Below are 20,607 nucleotides of genomic sequence, written 5' to 3'. Positions count from 1 at the left end.
TACTCTAGGATGTATTCAGGCATTAAATTAATCTATAAAATTCCTATATTTTTAAGTGTTTTTATCAGGAAAGGATGCTGAATTTTTTTTTTTTTTATTATTTTTTATTTTTTTAAACATGACCCGGCACCGGGAATCAAACCCGGGTCCTCTGGCATGGCAGGCAAGCATTCTTGCCCGCTGAGCCACCGTGGCCCGCCCAGGATGCTGAATTTTGTTGAATGCTTTTTTGGCATCAGTATGATCATGTGATTTTTCCCTTTTGATTTATTAATATGCTGTATTACATTGATTGATTTTCTTGTTGAACCACCCTTTTATTCCTGGTATAAACCCCACTTGGTCGTGATGTATAATTATTTAAATGTGTCATTGGATTCGATTTGCTATAATCTTGTTGAGAATTTTTATATCTATGTTCATTAGGGAGATTGGTCTGTAGTTTTCCTTTCTTGTAGTGTCTTTATCTGGTTTTGGTATAATGATGTTAACTTCATAAAATGAGGTAGGTAGCATTCCTTTTTCCTCAATTTTGGGAAGAGTTTGAGCAGGTTTGGTGTTAGTTCTTTTTGAAATGTTTGATAAAATTCCCCTGTGAAGCCATCTGGTCCTTGGCTTTTCTTTGTGGAAAGATTTTTGATGACTGATTGAATCTCTTTACTTGTGATTGGTTTGTTGAGAGTTTCTATTTCTTCTTGAGTCAGTATAGATAGTCCATTTGTTTCTAGGACTTTGTCCATTTTATCTAAGTTGGCATACGGTTGTTCATAGTATCCTTATTATTTTTTAATTTTCTTCAGGATTCATGGTAATGACCTCCCTCTTAATTCTGATTTTGTTTCTTTGCATCCTCTCTCTTTTTTTGTTAGTCCAGTTAGGGGTCCATCAATTTTGTTAATTTTCTCAAAGAACCAACTTTTGGTTTTGTAGATTCTTTCTAATGTTTTGTTGTTCTCCAGTTTGTTTATTTCTGCTTTAATTTTTATTATTTCTCTTCTTTCATTTGCTTTGAGGTTAGTTTGCTGTTCTTTAATCTTCCAGATGAGCCATTAAGTCATCAATTTTTGCTCCTTCTTTTTTAATATAAGCATTTAGGGCAATAAATATCCCTCTCAGCATTGCCTTTGCTGCATCCCATAAGTTCTGATATGTTATATTTTCATTAAAATTTGTCTCCAGATATTTAGCAATTTCTCTAGCAATTTCTTCTTTGACCCGATGATTATTTAAGAGTGTGTTGTTTAATCTCCATCTATTTCTGAAAGCTCTGGTTCTTTGATGATTGTTAATTTCCAACATCATTCCATTGTGGTCAGAGAAAGTGCTTTGGATAATTTCAATCTTTTTAAATTTATAAAGACTCAGTTTGTGTCCTAGCATATGATCTATCTTGGAAAATGTTCCATGTGCACCAGAGAAGAATGTATATCCTGGTGTTTTGGGGTGTAATGATCCATATATGTCTGTTAGGTCTAATTTGTTTATCACATAGTTTAGGTTCTCTATTTCCTAGTTGATCTTTTGTCTGATTGTTCTATCTATAGTGGACAGTGGTGTATTGAAGTCTCCCACTTTTACTGCTGAAATGTCTATAACTTCATTCAGTTTTGCCAGTGTTTCCTCATGTACTTTGAGGCTCCTTGACTGGGAGCATAAACATTTATGATTGTTATTTCCTCCTGGTGAATCGTCCCCTTTATTAATATGTAGTGTCCTTCTTTGTCTCTTATGATGTCTTTACATTTAAAGTCTGTTTTACCTGATATCAGTATAGCTACTTCTGCTTGTTTTTGGTTACAGCTTGGCAGTAAATATCCCTCTCAGCATCTTTTTCTATCCCTCTATAAGGGATAGAAAAGATGCTTATAGAGGGATCTATAAGCATCCCTCTCGTGCATCTTTTTCTATCCTTTTACTATCAATCTACTGGTGTCCTTAGGTAAGATGCATCTCTTTTAAACAGCATGTAGATGTATTATGTTTTTTATTCCATTCTGCCAATGTGTATCTTTTAATTGGTTAGTTTAATCTACTAACATTCAAAGTTATTCTGTAAAAGCATTTCTTGACCCTACCATCTTTACCTTTCATTTTTATTTGTCAGATCTATATATTCTTTTTTCCACTTTCTTTTTATCTTTTAAATTACCATAACTGGTATTCTTGAGTTCTGTGCCCTCTTCTAGACTTCCCACTTCTTTTTTTTTCTTTCTTTCAGTTGATAGGATTCTCTTTAGTTTTTCTTGCAGGGCAGTCTCTAGTTGACTAGTTCTCTTAGTCTTTGTCTTTGAATATTTTAATCTCTCCCTCAATTTTGAAGGACAATTTGGCTGGATAAAGAATTCTTGGCTGGAAGCCTTTCTTATTCAGGATCTTAAATATTTCATACTACTGCCTTCTTGCTTCCATCATGCCTATTCAGTTGTCTGAACTCAGTCTTACGTATTTTATCTTGTATATAGTAGATCACTTTTCTCGTACTGCTTTCAGGACTTTCTGTTTCTCTTTGACATTTGACAGTTTGATAGGTATGTGTCTTAGAATAGGCCTATTTGGATCTATTCTATTTGGAGTTTGTTGGGCCTCTTTGATTTGCATATTTATGTCTTTTGTATGGGTTGGGAAGTTTTCCCTGATAATATCTTCAACTAACTTTCATAGTCCGTTGTTCTACTCTTCTCCTGGGACACCAATATTTGTGCACCTTTTGTTATCCATCATTTCTCTAAGATCCAGCTCTGTTTCTTTCATCTTTCTCATCATTTGTTCGTGTGCTCTGTTTCAATTGTTCTGTCTTCTAGCTTACTCATTCTTCCCTCTGCTTCTTGGAATCTGCTGTCACATGTCTCTAGTATATTTCTGATTTGGTCTACCATATCTCTCATCTCTGAGAGCAGCCATTTTTCTATTTAATTCTTCAAATTCTTCTTTGTGGTCTTCCAATGTCTTCCTGATATCCTTTATTTCTTTATAAATATCCTTGAATAGTCGATCCATTTTCTGTGTCCTCTCTGGAGTGTGGAGTTGGTGGTTTGGCTGGGACATCATTTCTGCTTGGATTTCACATGCCTTGTGATTTTCTGTTTTGTTAGGGGCACAATAGGTTATTTTGCAAGTTGGTTTCCTTCACTCATGTAAAGTTTTGTTTTACTTGGTTTTGCATTGAAGATTTCCTTTTGTACTTGGCTTGTCAGTTATCCTACCAAACCAAGGTCCAGATCTCATGTGTAAGGGGTACAATTCTCCTTGAGGGTTTATTAAAAACTAGGCTGGGATGCACAGGTACTTCAGTGGCAGAATACCTGGCCACTACGCTGGAGACCCAGGCTTGATTCCAGGCCCATGCACTCCCCCCCACCCCCCCACCCCAAAAACAGTATATATTAAAAATATGAAAAATAACAAAACACTTAAATGGTAGTAGACCCAAAGTGAGAAGGAGACACTACAAGATACGTTGGGAATGAACTGAGACTGCCTACAGAAGGGAGAGAAATTTAAAAATAAATAAATAAAACAATAAAATAGAATAAACATGAAAAGAATCAATAAGTATATAAAATATATAAATAAAAATAATAAAAACATATAGAAAAAATATATTGAAAAAAGAAGAGAAAGAGAAAAAATAAAAGGCAGATAGGGGATTTTGCCTTTCTATACTTAAACCACTTCTCACCAGCAATTGGCACTCCTGAGGCTCCTCCTCGCTCAGACTTCCCTTCCCCTAACTGCAGGGCTGGCTGGGAAGATGGCACATGGTGGTGGGGGCTGCTCCTGGCCTGTGGCGGTGGGATAGCTGATCCTAGCATGGGACGGAGGATCTGGCCGCAGCACCCTGAATAGCAGCTGGCCAGCACCCAGTGGATCTGCCACACACTGCGCCTGATGGGACAGTGACTTGTGGCATCTGGCTGGGTGATTACTCCCAGCACTTCGGGGTGTGGCTCTTTGCGGGGTCTTCTGAGCCCACATGTGGGCTCTCCACTGGAGCTGCCAGCTGCTGAGCTGCTTGGGGAGGTTTCCCCCGTCAGCAGCTGGAGCAGGCTGAAGTACAGGGATGGTCAGTTCCCTTGGATTCGCACCTCCCCTCGTGCTGCCATTCGCCCTGGTAGGGGTCACGGCTGATCTGACTGACCCCACTTTCCCTATCCTGATCCCCCCCGCGCCCCCACCCCCACTCTCCTCCCCAAGAAACCCCGGAGAACCTCTTCAAATACTCACAGTCTGGGACTGCAGTCCTGGCCCTTCTCTCTCTGATCCCTATCTTGTCTCACAGAGTGGGGATGACTTCAACCCACCTGACTCTGCCATCATCTCAGAAGTCTTAGCTATCATTTTTGCCAATGAGCTTCACGTTTTGAAATTATCTTTATTACCTCATTGTATCTGTAGGTGTTAGGAAGAAACCAGTAGGATTGATCTAATTTATAGTACTGCCTGGAGGTTTATGAACAGATGCATTTGACCTGTCCTGTTGTCCTAGCCTTCGAACATTACATGCTCCAGAGTGTCCTGCTCAGACACCCACTTTCTTCCCATCTCGGTCCTCCTCCCTGGCTTGATTGTATTGTTTCTGGTGAGGGTCAGGAAGGAAGCTGCTTCTGAGAAGGACAGAGCTAGCTTCTTGAAAACAGACTAACCTGTAGGCAGGAAACTGCAAGATGTTGGCAAACAGTGGGAAGTCCATTATTGATTGATAAGAGAGAAGGGACAAAACTCAAGTTGGAGTCCTTGGACTCTAGGAGGAGTCTGACTCCCATGTGTTAAGGTGAAGAATAAGGCTCTGCTTAAGGGAATTCAGGAACTGAAGAGCTGAAAGCCGGGAAACTATGGAGGTTTTGGCATTAGACCCTGTGCTTTGCATAGCACAGAGCCATAGAATCGGATACTCTAAATCAGGGCTTCGCAACATTCTCAAAACTAGTATCATTATCATCCTATTGGTATTGAATCAGGAATTCTGATGGGTAGGGTCAGCAAGTTTGGTTTTAGCAAGCTCTCCAAGGGATTTTGATGCTTGCTCATGTTTGAAAACTGCTGTCTAGTAATTAATCCAAATAGAAGTCATTGCAGGGATATGAGGGAATACAGATCCTAGAAGAAATACTGGGTCTGCCTAGAATTTTCTTACCAAACAAACCACTCCATGGAGTTCCTTAAAACACATTAAAATTGTAGAACATTTTAGACTTCTAGTGAAAATTTGCTCCATGTAGCACAGTTTGAAAACTTCTAGGATAAAAAGATTTAGGGGAGGGGTTTATCCTTGGGTCCCTCTTAAATGATCCAAAGGATGATAGAGATACAGAGAAACCACTTCTTTCACAGTTGTTTCCTCAGCAAGTAGTACGTATTGAATAAAAATTTACTGAATGGATGTGTGAATCAATGAAAGGTAAATATCACATTAGTCATACCTCCCCTGTCTTCTGGAGCAGGGATAAGCAAATTACTGCCTCTTGCCTTTTTTGTTTTATTCAGTAAATTTGTTTTGGAATGCAACCACTCATTTGTGTATGCATTTCCTATGATGACTTTTGGGCTACAATGGCAGAGTTGAGTAGTTGGCAGACAGTATGGCCTGTAAAACCTAAAACCTAAAATGTTTACTCTCTGGCCCTTTACAGAGAAGGTTTATGGATTCCTGATCTAGGCTGTGGCTCTCAAACTAATGTGCATACAAATCACCTGGGGAGCTCGTTAACCTGCAGCTTCTGATTCATGTGTGATGCTGATGCTGCTGGTCCAAGGACCACCAGAGTAGCAGGGAGCTAGAGCAAAGAGTATAGTGCTCTGAAACAGGGTCGGGCTTCAGGGGTTCATGATTTGTTTCTCTTGGTCTCTCCATGATCACTTATAACAGCAATCTCAAAGCCTGACCAGATGTTGTTGAGGAATAAATCACTTTATTAGGAAAAGATCAGTATTATGCAATTCTTCTACTCTCGTTCCTTGGCCCATGCCCTTCAGCTCAGGATCACCGGATTTAGGCACCTCTTTCCAAGTTCCCTAGAGGGATTCTTTATGTTTGTATGAGATCATGATTTCTTATCTTACTTAGTGTCCTGGCCAGCCCTCATCCCCCTGCCCTTTGGTGGCCTCCAGCTCACCCCCTTTTCTTACTTTCTCAGCACTTCTGCAGGAAGCTACATCTGGAGAAGCAAGGCTACTCCAGCTAGAACCCACTTGGATGGGTTCTCCTTAGTCTTCAGGTTGAAGGTCCACACGTAGGTGGGTCCACGCTGACAAGTCTTGTACACGGGACAGGGATAGACACTGCGGCAATCCTGCTTATCTGCAGGGATGGCCTTAATGAACATCACAGGCATGGGGGGCGTCAGATCCTTCAGCTTTGCCTCTGTAATGATCCCAGCCTGAGGATAAGAACATGAATAGAGTTGTCTTAGATCTGAACTGGAGCCCAGCCAGCCAGACTTGCTCCTGTAGGAAGATCCAAGAGGTGAGCAACGGAGACAGCTTGGCTGCCTTCATGCCTCTCCCCTTCCAGGTTCTCTCAAAAACCCACGATGGAATGGATCTGAGAGGTGGAGAACACATTTCTATTTTTATTCAGCCTAAATCATTGCTTATGGCAGAATTCCAAAAGCTGTTATAGAGTAACCCCTTTGGAGCTTGAATCTCTCCTCATTTTATTTTTTTTCATTCATTCACTTAAAAATCATATTGAACTGCAGCTATTTGCCAGATGTCATGCCAGGCTCTGGGGATTTAAAGATGAGTTAGAAATAGTTCCTGCCAGCAAGTGCTTTAGATGTTAAGGAAGGCTTTAATTATATCCTGTTTCTGCCTCTTTTCAGTTTCATTTGTTAGCTCATCCACTCTCTGGAGCATTTTGATTTTGAGCAGTCAGAGCTACATTCTATCTTTCCCCATGTCACAGGTACCTGACCAGTCTGTGGCTTTCCAGGTGGAGCCTCCCCAGGTTTTCTTAGATGTCCAGATGTCTAGGACAGTTTTACTCACTAGTCCTGAGAAATGTTCTGAGAAACAAAAGGGTCCTTTGGTCAAGTATGTTTGAGAAATGTTACATGCCATACCCCAGCCTTGAAATTTTCACTGCACATAGCACACTGAAGACAAGAAGTCCTAGCAGTAAGGAAACCAGCTTATCTTTGTTTAACCTGGTTTTTCCCCAACTATTCGACCACAGGACCCCCTGTTTTTGTTTTTGTTTTTCCACTTATTCATTTCTTATGGAAAATACTGGGGAAATGCTGATCCGGAGTGATTCACAGATTCCTTTCCTATGTCCAGGTAGCTTTGAGCCCCTCATGCAATGGGAAGTTGTGTTTCTTTTCTAAGAAAATTTTTTAAAGGGAAGGACATGCCTTTTTAGATCACGGTCTGTAGCAGAACTAAGGGAAGTAGTGGTTACCTCCTCTACCTCCAACAGGGTATTTATAGAAGTGGGTGGGAGCGTGGGTAAACTCCCCCCTACCATATACAATAATGTTCACCCTGTTAAAATGTACAATTTAGTGGTTTTAGTATATTCACAAAGTCATGCAACCATCTCTGCACAACTATCTAGCCACTGTATTATTCCAGAACATTTTCATCACTCTCTAAAGGAACCCTGTAACCATCATCAGTATGATATTGAAGTCTCCAATTACTATTGTTGAATTGTCTATTTCTTCCTTCCATCCTGCCAATTTTTGCTTCATGCATTTTGAAGGCTTTGCTATTAGATGCATATATGTTTTTAACTATCATATCTTCTTGATGGATTGGCCATTTTATCATTATAGAAAGCCCTTTGTCTCAAATTTGTAACAAATTTTATCTTAAAGTCTCATCTCAGCTCTCTTTTGGTTATTGCTTGCCTGGTATATCTTTTGCCATCCTTTTACTTTTACTTTCAGCCTATTTGCATCTTTGAATCTACAGTGTGTTTCCTGTAGGTAGCATTATATATATATATATATTTTTTTTTTTGCATGGGCAGGCACCAGGAACTGAACCCAGGTCTCTGGCATGGCAGGCAGGTGAGAACTCTGCCACTGAGTCACCATTGCCCATCCCTGGACCACATTTTTTGATTCAATACGAACATGCCTTTTAATTTTGATGTTCAATCCATTTTCATCTAATGTAATTGTGGATAGGGTAGAATTTTATGCCTGCCACTTTGCTATTTTTTTATATGTCTTATTTCTCTTTTGTTCTTCTATTCCTCCATTACTGCCTCTTATGTTAGCCATACTGTAGCGTAACATTTTAATTCCTTTGTCATTTCTTTTATGATATATTTTTGAATTATCAGTGGTTTCCTTGGGAATTGCAATTAACATCTTAATTTATAACAATCTAATTTGGAACAATACCGACTTAATTTCAGTAGTATAAAAAACTTGCTCCAATATAGCTCCACTCTCTTCCTAATGGAAGCCAGGAAGGAGTAGAATGACATATTCAAAGTGCTGAGAGAAAAAGGCTGTCAATCAAAAATTTAAATTCAGCAAAACTATCTTTCAAAAATGAAGGAGAAAGTAAGACATTAAAAAATGAGGGGGTGGGGGCAGGGAGGGAGAAAGAGAGAGAGAGAGAATATATTTGTTGCTAGTAGGCCTGCCCTACAGACAATACCAGAGGGAGTTACTTGGGTTGCAATGAAAGGATTCTAAACAGTAGTTTAAAGCCACATGAAGAAGTAAAGAGCTCCAGTAAAGCTAACCACACAGGTAAGTATAAGATACTGTATAAATGTATTGTTTGTTTGCAACTCTTTCTTCTCATATCTGATTTTAAAGATAAATGTATAAAGTAATAATTATACATTTGTGTTGTAGGCATACAACATATAAAGATGTAACTCATATGACAATAAGAGCAAATGTTAATGAAAAATGGGAGATTAAGAGTCAGAGAAAGCCACAGGTGGGAGTTAGAAGCCAAAGTCAGAGGAAACTAGAGGAGGAGATACAAGGGGAGAGAGATGGCCATGTGATGGAGGCACAAGCCAAGGAGTCCCAAGGATTGCCATCAGTCATCCCTAGAATGCTTCAGACTTTAGAGAGAAAGAATGGTCTTGCTGACACCTCGATTTTGGACTTCTAGCTTCTGAAACCATAAGCCAATACATTCTTGTTGTTTAAGCCAATCCTTTCTGAGATATTTGTCACAGCATCTTAGAAAACTAAAATAAGGGGGGCATCACTTTTAGTAATCACACTTCATGTGTATTTAACCATTCCATGACAGGATGCCCTTTTGTTCACCCCAGGCTTTACCTGTGTGTCCCAACGGGCACCTTCCATGAAGAGACCATGGACATAGGCCCCTTCCCGTGCTGGGCTCCTGAATTCTTCTCTATTCTTCTTTGTCACATCACATTGAAGGGCCATCTGGTCCAGTGGCCACTCATTCTTGCGGGCCATGGATTGCATGATGGCGGTCAGGAAGGACTGGGGGTTGAAGAAGCCTGTCAGCCACACGGTAGAGGGCATTGTGAAGTCACCTGTCCAAGCCTCCAGCTCCTTGATTCGGTTGAGGAGGTCTAGAAACCAGGTCGCCAGGCCTGCCGTGGAGGGGTAGGCTCGCCTGGCCCAGGGCTCTGGCACCATGTCTAGGTACAGGGAATTTTGTAAGTTCTCCATGTCACCGGTCATGGTCAGCTCGCCCTGAGCAAAAAGAGTGAGAGTGAGAAGAGTGAAGAGGCATGAAGTCCCTAGAAACAATCAACTTTATGGACCTTTTGGCTGAGGAAAATAGGAGAGGACTCCAGAGATGGGAGATAAAATGACCCTCTTGTCATTTTGCACTTGATTTGCAAGCCCTTTAAAACACCCTGGCCCAGGTGAAGTCAGAGTCTACACCTGCCTACTGATAGACTATGTTTCAGAACACAGAATTGCTCCCACTGAAGGATTTGAAAGCCCCTGGGGATTCCATGATGACTCAACCTACCCTAAAGCTTGGGTTCTATGACTTTCCTCCAGCCTTTGTAGCAGCTTTATAAACTTCTGCATGAAGTTTAGAAACATAAAAACACCAAAGATGGAAAGGTCGATATTCCCCCAAATCAAGGATTTCCTTCAGAAATCAAGCTATTAAGATACATAGTCAATGTTAAGGGATCCACTTCTAGTTAGTCAATGGTTCATTTGTAAAGAAAGATTTACATCAAAAGTCATCTTTAGACATTGTAAGTTTGGCTTGCCAAGGATCTCTAGCAATTTCTTAACTGCCCCATCTCTATTACCCTGGTTACTGTGCAGGGTTTTGGCTCGCCCAGTCGGTGCAGGCAGCTGGACTGTGGGAATGGCCTCCATAGGTCCTGAAGCCATTATACCTATGGACCTGGGGACAGGCACCATGGATTTCTAGGCCCAACTCTTTCTCTTGACTTTTGTAACTGTTAAAAAGAATTAATGTAACTCCCTTAGCAGTTAGAGGGAAATAGATTGAACTAATCATCTTTTTTTTTTTTAACATGTGTAGACACTGGGAATTGAACCCAGGTCTCCAGCATGACAGGCGATGGCTCTGCCTGCTGAGCCACCATGGCCCACCCTGAACTAATCATTTTTTATGAACTTCCCAGATACAGTATGGTTATTACATATACACTTTTGATTTATGATGGTCTGAAGGCTCATATTTTAAGGAAAAAACCAAACATCCCAAATTAGACTAGGGCCTGATAGGCTAAGCAAGCCTGAACAAATATTGCCTGAATTAGATTCTTTTCCTCCTTAAATAAATGACTTTTTTACAGAGATAGAAATTTGATTGCAACCCATGTGTCTACTCAGACATATCGAGGTGACTTCCCAGGGCGGTGTGCCACATCAAGATTGACAAAAAGCATACCATTGTAAATATAATTAATGAATTATACTGAATTATACACTTAAAATTGCAGATTTTATATTATATGTATGTCATCATAATTAAAGAAAAAATACCTTGATAGGAGATACAAGTGTCTGTTTTCACTTTCAACCACATCTAAATTAGGTGACCAGAAGTTTCTTTTGGTAGATCTCCACAAAGATCTATTGAAATAATTATTTTTATTGGGTTAAAATAGAAAAAAAGCTTCTCTTTATTTGGAATCACCACTTTAGTGTGCACAGGATTCTGAGGAGGGGCTATAAAATACTATTTGTAAAGTGAAAGAATCCTGACAGAAAACTCACATATAGTATGATTCCATGTTTAGGAAATATCCAGATTAGGTAAATCCATCAGGACAGAATGCAGATTAGTGGTTGCCAGGGGATGGGGGGAAGGATAAATGGGAAGTAAGTGTTTTATGGGTATGGGGTTTCCTTGTGGGGTGATGAAAATGTCTTAGAACCAGATAGAAGTGAGAGTTGTGCGACACTGAAAATGTATTGAATGCCACTGAATTGTACATTCTAAGATGGTAGTGGTTAATTTTGTGGTATGAGTTATACCTCAATAAAAAATATTACTTGTATATTTGAGCTCAAAGTAAGCTTCTGAGACAACATGGTCTTCCTCATGCTTCCAGTTATATAATTTTTAAATTATATGCAATTTAGAACTTAAGTAATAATAAAACGGTTTCTTTTACAATGGCTGATTATTCAATAAATAACATTATCTATAAATATTAAATTTAGTGCAAAGGAAAAAAAACAGAGTAGATGATCATAGCTTTTTACTTTATAAGACCCTATCTGTGTAACTTCCAAAACCTGTACATGACATTTCTTTGGTCAAAAGAGAAGGAGAAATCTGTACCCTTGTAAAACTTACTCTGTTTTGTAATCTTACGGAGTAGTTATGAGGATTAAATAAGATAATTGATGGAAAAACCTGGTGCTGTGGCTGGCCCGATTCCAGGCTCGGCAGAGAGGAGAGGATTCCAGGGCTGGGAGATACCTACGGTGGGAGCCCTTGCTGGCCAAGACTCCTGGACTTACTCTGAGCCCTCAGTTTCTTGGGTTCTGGTCCCCTAGGTTGCTTCCCTGTTTCTCACTTTACTGTAATCACTGCTTTAAAAAGATCCTTTGAGAAAATGTTTTGTTTCCTTTGTGAAAGAATGAGTTTAAGCTCCTTCCTTTGTTGTACTCAAAAATTTAAATACAGTGGATTTATAAATGCATGTCATTACATCCGAAACATAGGAATATGGCAAAACACTCAGGATGCAATGAATTTGATCCTCAATTGTTAAGACGTTATAAAAGCCCAACAACTGGGTCTAGATGAGTAATTTTATCATAAATTAGATAAAAATTTTGATATCTTAATTTTTTTTAGACACTAAATTCCTCTTGTAATCTTTTCTTTTGATTTTCTACACAGTTTTTTCTTCCTGATTATAGCTTTCACCAAATCCACACCAAATCCACAAGCAATCAAGCCCACTAATCTCTCTATCCACACTCAGAACAAGAGGAATTAAAAAGGTTTTACAGTTTTTACAGAATTTCAGTGAAAATTTTCCTTCTTTATAACAAGAGTCACTTTATAAACATTAACTTTTGAGGTGTAATTTACACACAATAAAATTCACCCGAAATACATACAATTGTGCAACCAACATCGTACTCACGACAGAACATTTCCATCACTTTTGAAAACTCCCTTGTGCCCCCTTACAGCCACCTCCCACCCCTGCCTGGACTGATCTGCTTTCTGTGATATAGTTTTCCCTTTTCCAGAATTTCATATAATGGAATCATATGCTATGGTACATTTGTATTTGGCTTCTTTCACTTAGCACAATACTCTTGAGGCTCACCCATGTTGTGTTTTCAGTAACTTGTTCCTTTCTATTGCCAAGTAGTAATTGAATGCATCTCTTTATCAAAGTTTATCTGTTTACCAGCTCATGGACATTTGAACCATTTCCAGTTTTCCAGTTTTTGGCTATTAGGAATAAAACTACTATGAACATGTGAGCACTAAGTCTTTGTGTGAACTTAGCATTTTCATTTCTCTTGGGTTAGTAATGGGATTGCTGGATTTTATGGCAGGTTTGTGTTTAACTTTATAAGACACTGCCAAATTGTTTTTTGAAGTGGCTATACCATTTTACTTTCCCATCAATAGTATATAAAAGTTTGCTTCGCATCCCTGGCAATACTTGGCATTGTCAGTCTTTTAAATTTTATTAGGTGATTAGTGATATCTCATTATTGGTTTTATTTTGCATTTTCCAAATGACTAATGATACTGAGCATCTTTTCATGTCCTTCTTAGATATTTGTATGTCTTCTTTAGTCAACTCTTTTCCCCCTTAAAAAAAATACTGTAATTTATCTTATCGAATTATAAAAAGTTCTTTATATATTCTGCATACAAGTCCTTTAACAAAGTTGTGTTTTGCAAATATTTTCCATTTTTATTAATAGCATGTTTTTTCCCATTTGAAAGCAATATTTTGTTGCTTTTCCTTTCAAAGCTAATTGGATTTACAAAAAAGAGGATCAAGATTTACAGCCTGCTTAGTTCAGACTAAGAATGCAAGAGGTGAGAACCTGTGGTTCCCTGGTGACTGACAGCCACGGCCACTGTTTGTCAGCAGATAGGCACTGATGTTTTTTATATATGTCCCCCCACATTTGTATTTTTGCCTTCAGAGATGCGGCTTTCCTTATATACCATCTCACATGACATACTTGGATCATTAGTCAGGTCACTGGAATGGTACAAAGGTGGTTTTGGTGTATTTATTTATTTTGCCCTCCTACTATAAAAATGAAACTTTTCAGTTCATTTCTGAAAAATAAGTTGGTAAATAAATTCATTTTGTTTTGCTTCTACTTTACACAAAGCTTTGTATTCAACCTGGTACCTTACTAAGTGCAAAGTATCCATGAGTTCTTAAAGTGGTTGTTTTCGGGTTTCTTTCCACTTTGCTATGGATTTAAGCACGTTCAGAGCACTGATGGCCTTCATCTCATTTTCTGCTTCTTTTGCAAGCTGGTCAGCAAGCTCATTTAAATCACCAAGTATTTTCTGAAACTGGCTTTGCATGCTTCCTTGGGCTCTAAAGATACCCTCTGGGTCCAGCACCCACAGCTTGTACAGCTCCTCAAAGTACACACCTGCTTCACCCAGGATGTCCTTGGCCATAGCTGTTTTCCTTCCAGCTTCCCTAGAGAAGTTCTGCCCTGCAGGGTGATGGTGGCAGCCAGGAAGGAAGTGTGTCATAAGAGCAAGGGTCAGGAAAGAATCAAGTCCAGTTGCTTGTCATAGGCATCTTTCATTCAGCTCACATTTCTTGGGTGGCTACTACATGCCAACACTACTAGATGTGGGGAGTGGGGGTGGGGCAAAGATGAATGCAACTTGGTCCCCACCCTGGAGGAGCGCATGGTTTAGCTGTTGGTCCCAGAATTGTGGCATGCTGTGGCACAGGCTGATGTTGGCAGAGCTGTGATCTCTGGTCAGCGGCACTCTGGGTACTGTCCCCTGCACCAGACACTTCCAAAGCAACTTTTTTATTAATAGTGTCTTTTGAAGAGTAAAATTTGTAATTTTAATGAACCCAATATATCAGTCTGTTTCTTTTATGGCTCATGTTTTGGTGGCCTAAAACTCAAGATCAGAACAGGCAAGATGCCTTGATCTGCTGGGAGAGGGTAGATGCTCAGTCTCCCCATGTGGTCTCTACTAAATCTGGGGAAGGGGTGGGGGGGCTTGTTACTGCCTGATGGGGATGAAATACCTGTCTCTCCACTTGGCCTCCTCCAACACCATACCAGTAGGGGATTTGCAGTACCTCATTACAGTCTGGTGAGGATAGAAGTCTAGGCTCCCCATTTGGCCTCTGCTGGTGTGATAGTTGCAGCCTCAGTTTATTATTTTTTTTATTATTTTTTTATTGCCCTGTGGTGTCTGGCTGGAGTAGAGTGATTATTGTCTAAGTTTCTGTCTTGCTAGATTGTCCCTTTCATGGGCCTGAAAGAGCAGACGTTTGTTGGGGTTTTCTTTGTCTGGACTGATTGACATTTCTGGCTTGCTGGATCCCTCAACTCCAATGTTAAGTTATATCAAGTTAAAGAAAATTCAGAAAACTCACCACCATGTTGTTCCGTGGATCGGGAGATCCCTAGCCAGTCTTCTTTCTCTAATGTTTCAGAGTCTTCTGTTACATATAATATCCAGGGCTTTTAGTTGTACTTAGCAGGAGGAGCAGGGAAACATATACATCTACTCCATCTTCTCCGAAGTGGAGGACTTTGACAGAATTGGTATGATTTCATCCTTTAATGGTTTGTAGAATTAACCAGGAAGCCATGTAAATCTGAGGTTTTCTTTCTGGGAAGTTTTAAACTAGGAATTCAGTTTCTCTAAAGATATAGAACTATTTAAGCTATTTCTTCTTTCTGTTTTTGTAATTCAGGTTAGACTTCTGTTCACTTGACCTAGAACTCTTTTGTTTATACAGCTCGAACAAAAATTTAGTAGACTGCCCTTCTATTGTATTCCTAGGGGCCCCATGATTTACTAGCCAATAGTACAAATTTCTGCAAGTCATATAATTTTGACGCATGCTTTGAGTTTGCTGTCTTTTATAATAGCCATGTCTACCCTGTCTTTGGCGATTAAATGCTGCCACCTGGCTTCTGCCAACTGGGGATCCTGTCATCCCCATTGTGTTTAAGGATTCCAGCTCAGTGACAGCAGTTCCTACAGTAATATCTGACCTACAGAGAAGTGCAACCACAATGCTCTTCAGGGATGATGGCGCTAGCCTCACAAATTTATTTCTCACTGTTCTGGTAAAAGGTGCATCCTCCAGACATTCATGGGGTGTAAAAGCAGGCTTTGCATGATAAATCCACTTTAACATTCCAATCTCTCTAAGCCTCTGGATTCCCTCATCTACATTATACCAGGGCAGTTCTGGCATTTCAACCCCAGGTAATGTTGGCCACCTTTTGATTCATGTTTCAACCAACCATCCCAACAAACTGTTAATACCTTTTTTAACCTTTCGAGCTGTAACTTTGAATGCAGAATCTCTGCTTAGTGGGCCCATCTCAATAAATTCAGACTGATCCAACCTTATATTCTTCCCACCATTATCCCACACCCTTAAAACCCATTGCCACACATATTCCCCTGATTTCTGTCTATATAAATTAGAAAACTCACACAGTTCTTTTGGAGTATAACATACCTCCTCATGTGTGATACTTTGTACCTCATCTTTAGGGGCCTATTGGGACTTTAGTCTAGTTATAGGTCTAGAAGAAATGAGGGGTAGTGGGGGTGGGTCATGAAAAGAATTAGAAATATCTTCCAAGCCATTTGCTTCAGGGCATTCATTTGCAGTTTCCTCTGGTGAAACAGGATTAGTCACTCTAGGGTTAATCCCTTCAGGAGGAGGTTGGGTAGCCAACTCCTCAAGGCAGGCTGGAGGTAAGGCAGTTATGTCCTCAGGGCAGACTATTACAGGGTTATCTAGAGAAGACTCAGCATAACCTAGGGTTTCAACCTCACCCCCGACATCATTATAAATTCATATGTCACCATCCCATTTTTCAGGGTCCCACTCCTTTCCAATCAATGCCCTCACTTTAATGGTAGACACCATGCGAGATTGAGATTTCAGTTTATGTTGTAAAGTTGCTACTCTAACAATAAGATTCTGAGTCTGATTTTCAGAGATCTGAAGTCTACAGTTACAGGAAATAATATTTTCCTTCAGGATACTCATAGAAATGTCTACATCTGTCAGACAGCACTTAAGCTTCTTTTTTGAAGCCTTAAGCCTATCCCTTTCACTCCTTAATGTAGTCAGTGTACCTAACAACAACCAACCAACATCTCTATACCTCTTGGTTCTACAGAACTCTGTAAAGATGTCAAAAACATTATCCCCTAGAGCCTGGCTTCGTACAAGTGAAGCATTAGGAGAATTGAATGGTGATATTTTGACTATCTCTTTTGCCAACTCACTCCATGGATTGGGAATGTCATTCTGATTATGGGAATCAGAGTCTTTAGTGTCTTTGAGTCCAATCAGAGTAGAAAACCATTCATAAAAACCCATTTTAAGATTCTGTTTCTTAAGAACCACTCCTAGTACCAAGATGTATTAGTTAGAGTTCTCTAGAGAGACAAAATCAACAGGGCACATTTGCAAATATAAAATTTATAAAAGTGTCTTACGTGACCGCAGGAATGCAGAGTCCAAAAACTGCAGGGCAGGCTGTGAAGCTGATGATTCCAATGGAGAGTCTGGATGAACTCCACAGGAGAGGCTCACCAGCTGAGACAGCAAGAGCCTGTCTCTTCTGAACTGCCTTTAAAAGGCTTTCAGTGATCAGATTAAGCATTTCTCATTGCAGAAGACACTCCCCTTTGGCTGTTTACAAATGTAATCAGCTGTGGATGTAGCTGACATGATCATGATTTAATTCTATGAGATGTCCTCGACTCAACAGACAGGCCAGCACTTGCCCAAACGGACAAACAGATACCACCACTTGGCCAAGTTGACACATGAACCTAACTATGACACTTGGTATAAAATCTGAGAAACTATTGCATAAAAACAAGGTCTTGAAGATAATGCCTTATGTTTTCTTCTAGGAGTTTTATAGTTTTGGTTCTTAGATCCAGGTCTTTTGAGTTAATTTTTGTGTATGGTATGAGGTGGGGGTTCACCTTTGTTGTTTTGCATATGGGTAGCCAGTTTTCCCAGCACTATTTGTTGAAGGAAGTATTATTGCCCCATGGAGTGGACTTGGCACCCATGTCAAAATCAATTGGCCATAGATGTGAGGATATCTTATTTGTCTTCTTTTTTTAATGCAATTGTATTGAGATATATTACATATTCACATATCATATAATCATCCAAAGTGTAAAATCCGTGGTTCACAGCATCATCATGTAGCTGTGCATTCATCATCACAATTGTTTTTTTCTTCATAATTTATTTTTGAAAGTTTTCATCTACTCCAAAAATAAAAATAAAAGCAAAAAGAACACCCCAAACATCCCATGTCCCCCACTCCCCCCATTATTTACTTATTGTTTGCCTTTTTTTCTTACTCATCTCTCCATACACTGGATAAAGGAAGTGTCAGTCACAAGGTTTCACAATCACATGGACAGACCTTAAAAGCTCTATAGTTATATAATCAGCTTCAAAAATCAAGGCTACTAGATTACAGTTCAACAGTTTCAGTTATTTCTTTCTAGTTTCTCCAATAAACCCAAAACTGAAAAAGGATATATATATATATATATATATACTGCATAAGAATAACCTCCAAAGTGACCCCTCAACTCAATTTGAAATCTCTTAGCCACTGAAACTTTATTTTGTTTCATTTCTTTCCCCCCTTTTGGTCAAGAAGGCTTTCTCAATCCCATGATGCCAGGGACAAGCTCATCCTCAGTAGTCATGCCCCATGCTGCCAAGAGAATTACATCCCTGGGAGTTATGTCCCAAGTAGGGGGTAGGAAAATGCGTTCACCTGTGGAGTTGGCTTAGAGAGAGAGAGGTCACATCTGAGTAACAAAAAAGGTTCTCTGGGGTGACTCTTAGGCATAATCATAAGTATGCTTAGCTTCTCCTTTGTAGGAATAAGTCTCATAAGGGGAAGCCCCAAGCTCAAGGGCCTGGCCCATCAAATTGGCAGTCTCAGTGCTTGTGAGAGTATCAGGTCTTCCCCACGTAGGAAATTTAATATTTCCACCTCTTCCCCCAGTCCCTCAAGGGGACTTAACAGATACTTTTTAATCTTCTGCCCAGATTACTCTGGGATGTATCAGGGTATCACCCCAACCTGCACAAACCAACAAGATCTCACTTCCTATTCAAGGTTCGATGATGTTGCACCAAATAAACAGAAGTTGAAGTTTTAAAATACAGACAATATCATCCATTACCCTTTAGTCTGATCTACTTTAGTCTTACCCACATCTCTTTGTTCATATCTCTAATTGAAGTCTGATCACTTTTTCAGTGTTTCTAACCATTGCTGCATGAAGTAATGCTGAATTTCATACTCTAACCCTGAGTCTCAGGTGTCACACAAATACCCAAAGTTTCAGGGAATGATCAGGTTATACACAAAGAGCTCAGCATCTCAGAATTTAGAAATAACAGTTACAACTCCAGAATAAATGTGAGTGCTCTACAAGCTTACAATCTAGGAACCTTTACCACAGGCCTTCACCTGATAACCTATGCTCTTGAATTCAGTTTTCAGAGTCTGCCCATTATAGTTAGTCCATGTGAGTGAGACATGACAATATTTGTCTTTTCATTTCTGGCTTCTTTCATTCGACTTACTGTCCTCAAGGTTCATTTGCCTAGTTGCATAACTCAGAATTATATTCCTTCTTGTAGCCACTCAATAGTCTATTGAATGTATATACCCCAGTTCCCCATTCCATTTCTCATTTGATGTACTCTTAAGCCACCTCCATCCATTGCAAAATGCCAACACCATAGACATCAGTGGGAAAGTGTCCATTTGTGTCCTTGCTTTCAGTTTCTCCAAGAATATACCTAACTATCAGGTTGCAGGATCATATAGCAACTTCACCCCCAGCCTTTTGTGGAGCCACCACACTGTCCTCCAGAGGGGCTGCACCTCTCAGCTTCCCTACCAACAGTGAATAAACATCTCTCTCCCTCCACATTTTCTCCAGCAATTGTACCTCATCATTCATTTTTAAACAGTTTTATTCACACAACGTACAATCCAACTTAAGTGAAAAATCAATGGTTCCCAGTATAATCACAAAGCCATGACTTCACCACCACCGTCTATATGAGGACATTTCCATTTCTTCTGCAAAGAATCCCACACTCCTTCCCCACATCCCCTGCTTATTGACATTTAGCTTTGACATATTATCTTTATTATATTCAATGGAAGAATACCTACTGTCATGGTCAGGTTCATGTGTCAATCTGGCCATGTGGTGGTGCCTGGTTGCCCGGTTGGGCAAGCACTGGCCTGTCTGTTGCTATGAGGATATTTAATGGACTTCATGATTTCGTCGACTGTATCCACAGCTGATTGCATTTGTAATCCGCTAGGGGGAGTGTCTTCTACAATGAGTGATGCTTAATATAGTCACTGGAGGGTTTTTAAGGAGGATTCAGAAGAGACAGTTTCTTCTTCCTGCTTCAGCCAGCAAGTCTCTCCTGTGGATTTCATCCAGACCCTTCATTGGAGTTTCCAGTTTCACAGCCTGCCCTACAGACTGCTCCATTCCCACAGTTGTCCAGCCAGCCTCTTCTGAGAGTTCGCTGAGAAACTTCATCAGAGTTGCCAGCTTGCGGCCTGCCCTACAGACCTTGGACTCTACACTCTCACTGTTATGTGAGACACTTTTATAAGTTTATATCTACAGATATCTCCTGCTGATTCTGTTTCTCTAGAGAACCCTAGCTAATACACCTACAATGTTACTGTTAACTATAGACTCTAGTGTATTGGCTGCATTTTTCCATATATCGTCCCATTTTCAACACCTTGCAATGTTGGCATTCATTTGTTCTCCCGCATGCCAAAATATTCCTATATTTGTACATTTAATCATCATCATTGTCCACTCTAGGCATTGCCAAATTAAACTATGCCAGTACTTATCCTCTGTCTTTCCTTCTGGTGTCATGCA

General features: G+C 39.9%; 1 protein-coding gene and 1 pseudogene across 10 annotated transcripts in view; both read right to left on the bottom strand.

Moving 5' to 3' along the window:
- Window positions 1-5,762: 5,762 nt before the first annotated feature.
- DNAH9 (dynein axonemal heavy chain 9) overlaps window positions 5,763-20,607 on the bottom strand; it is a 372,566-nt gene continuing 357,721 nt past the window's right edge. For 9 of the 10 annotated variants that reach the window (XM_077166001.1, XM_077166002.1, XM_077166004.1 and 6 more), the window contains 2 exons: window positions 9,258-9,647; window positions 5,763-6,377 (listed from right to left, as the gene is read on the bottom strand). In XM_077166001.1, coding sequence (XP_077022116.1) covers window positions 6,150-6,377; window positions 9,258-9,647 — 618 coding nt within the window. In that variant the 3' untranslated portion in view covers window positions 5,763-6,149. Of the gene's footprint in view, window positions 6,378-9,257; window positions 9,648-16,199; window positions 17,231-20,607 lie in introns of those variants that run through there. The other variant, XM_077166003.1, reaches the window with a different exon arrangement.
- On the bottom strand, window positions 12,379-14,792 carry LOC143688265 (intraflagellar transport protein 20 homolog pseudogene; annotated as a pseudogene).

Source organism: Tamandua tetradactyla, chromosome 6 (assembly GCF_023851605.1).
Source record: "Tamandua tetradactyla isolate mTamTet1 chromosome 6, mTamTet1.pri, whole genome shotgun sequence".
NCBI lineage: Eukaryota > Metazoa > Chordata > Mammalia > Pilosa > Myrmecophagidae > Tamandua > Tamandua tetradactyla.
The sequence above is the reverse complement of the archived record's forward strand: the minus strand, read 5'-3'. Positions and strand labels throughout refer to the sequence as shown.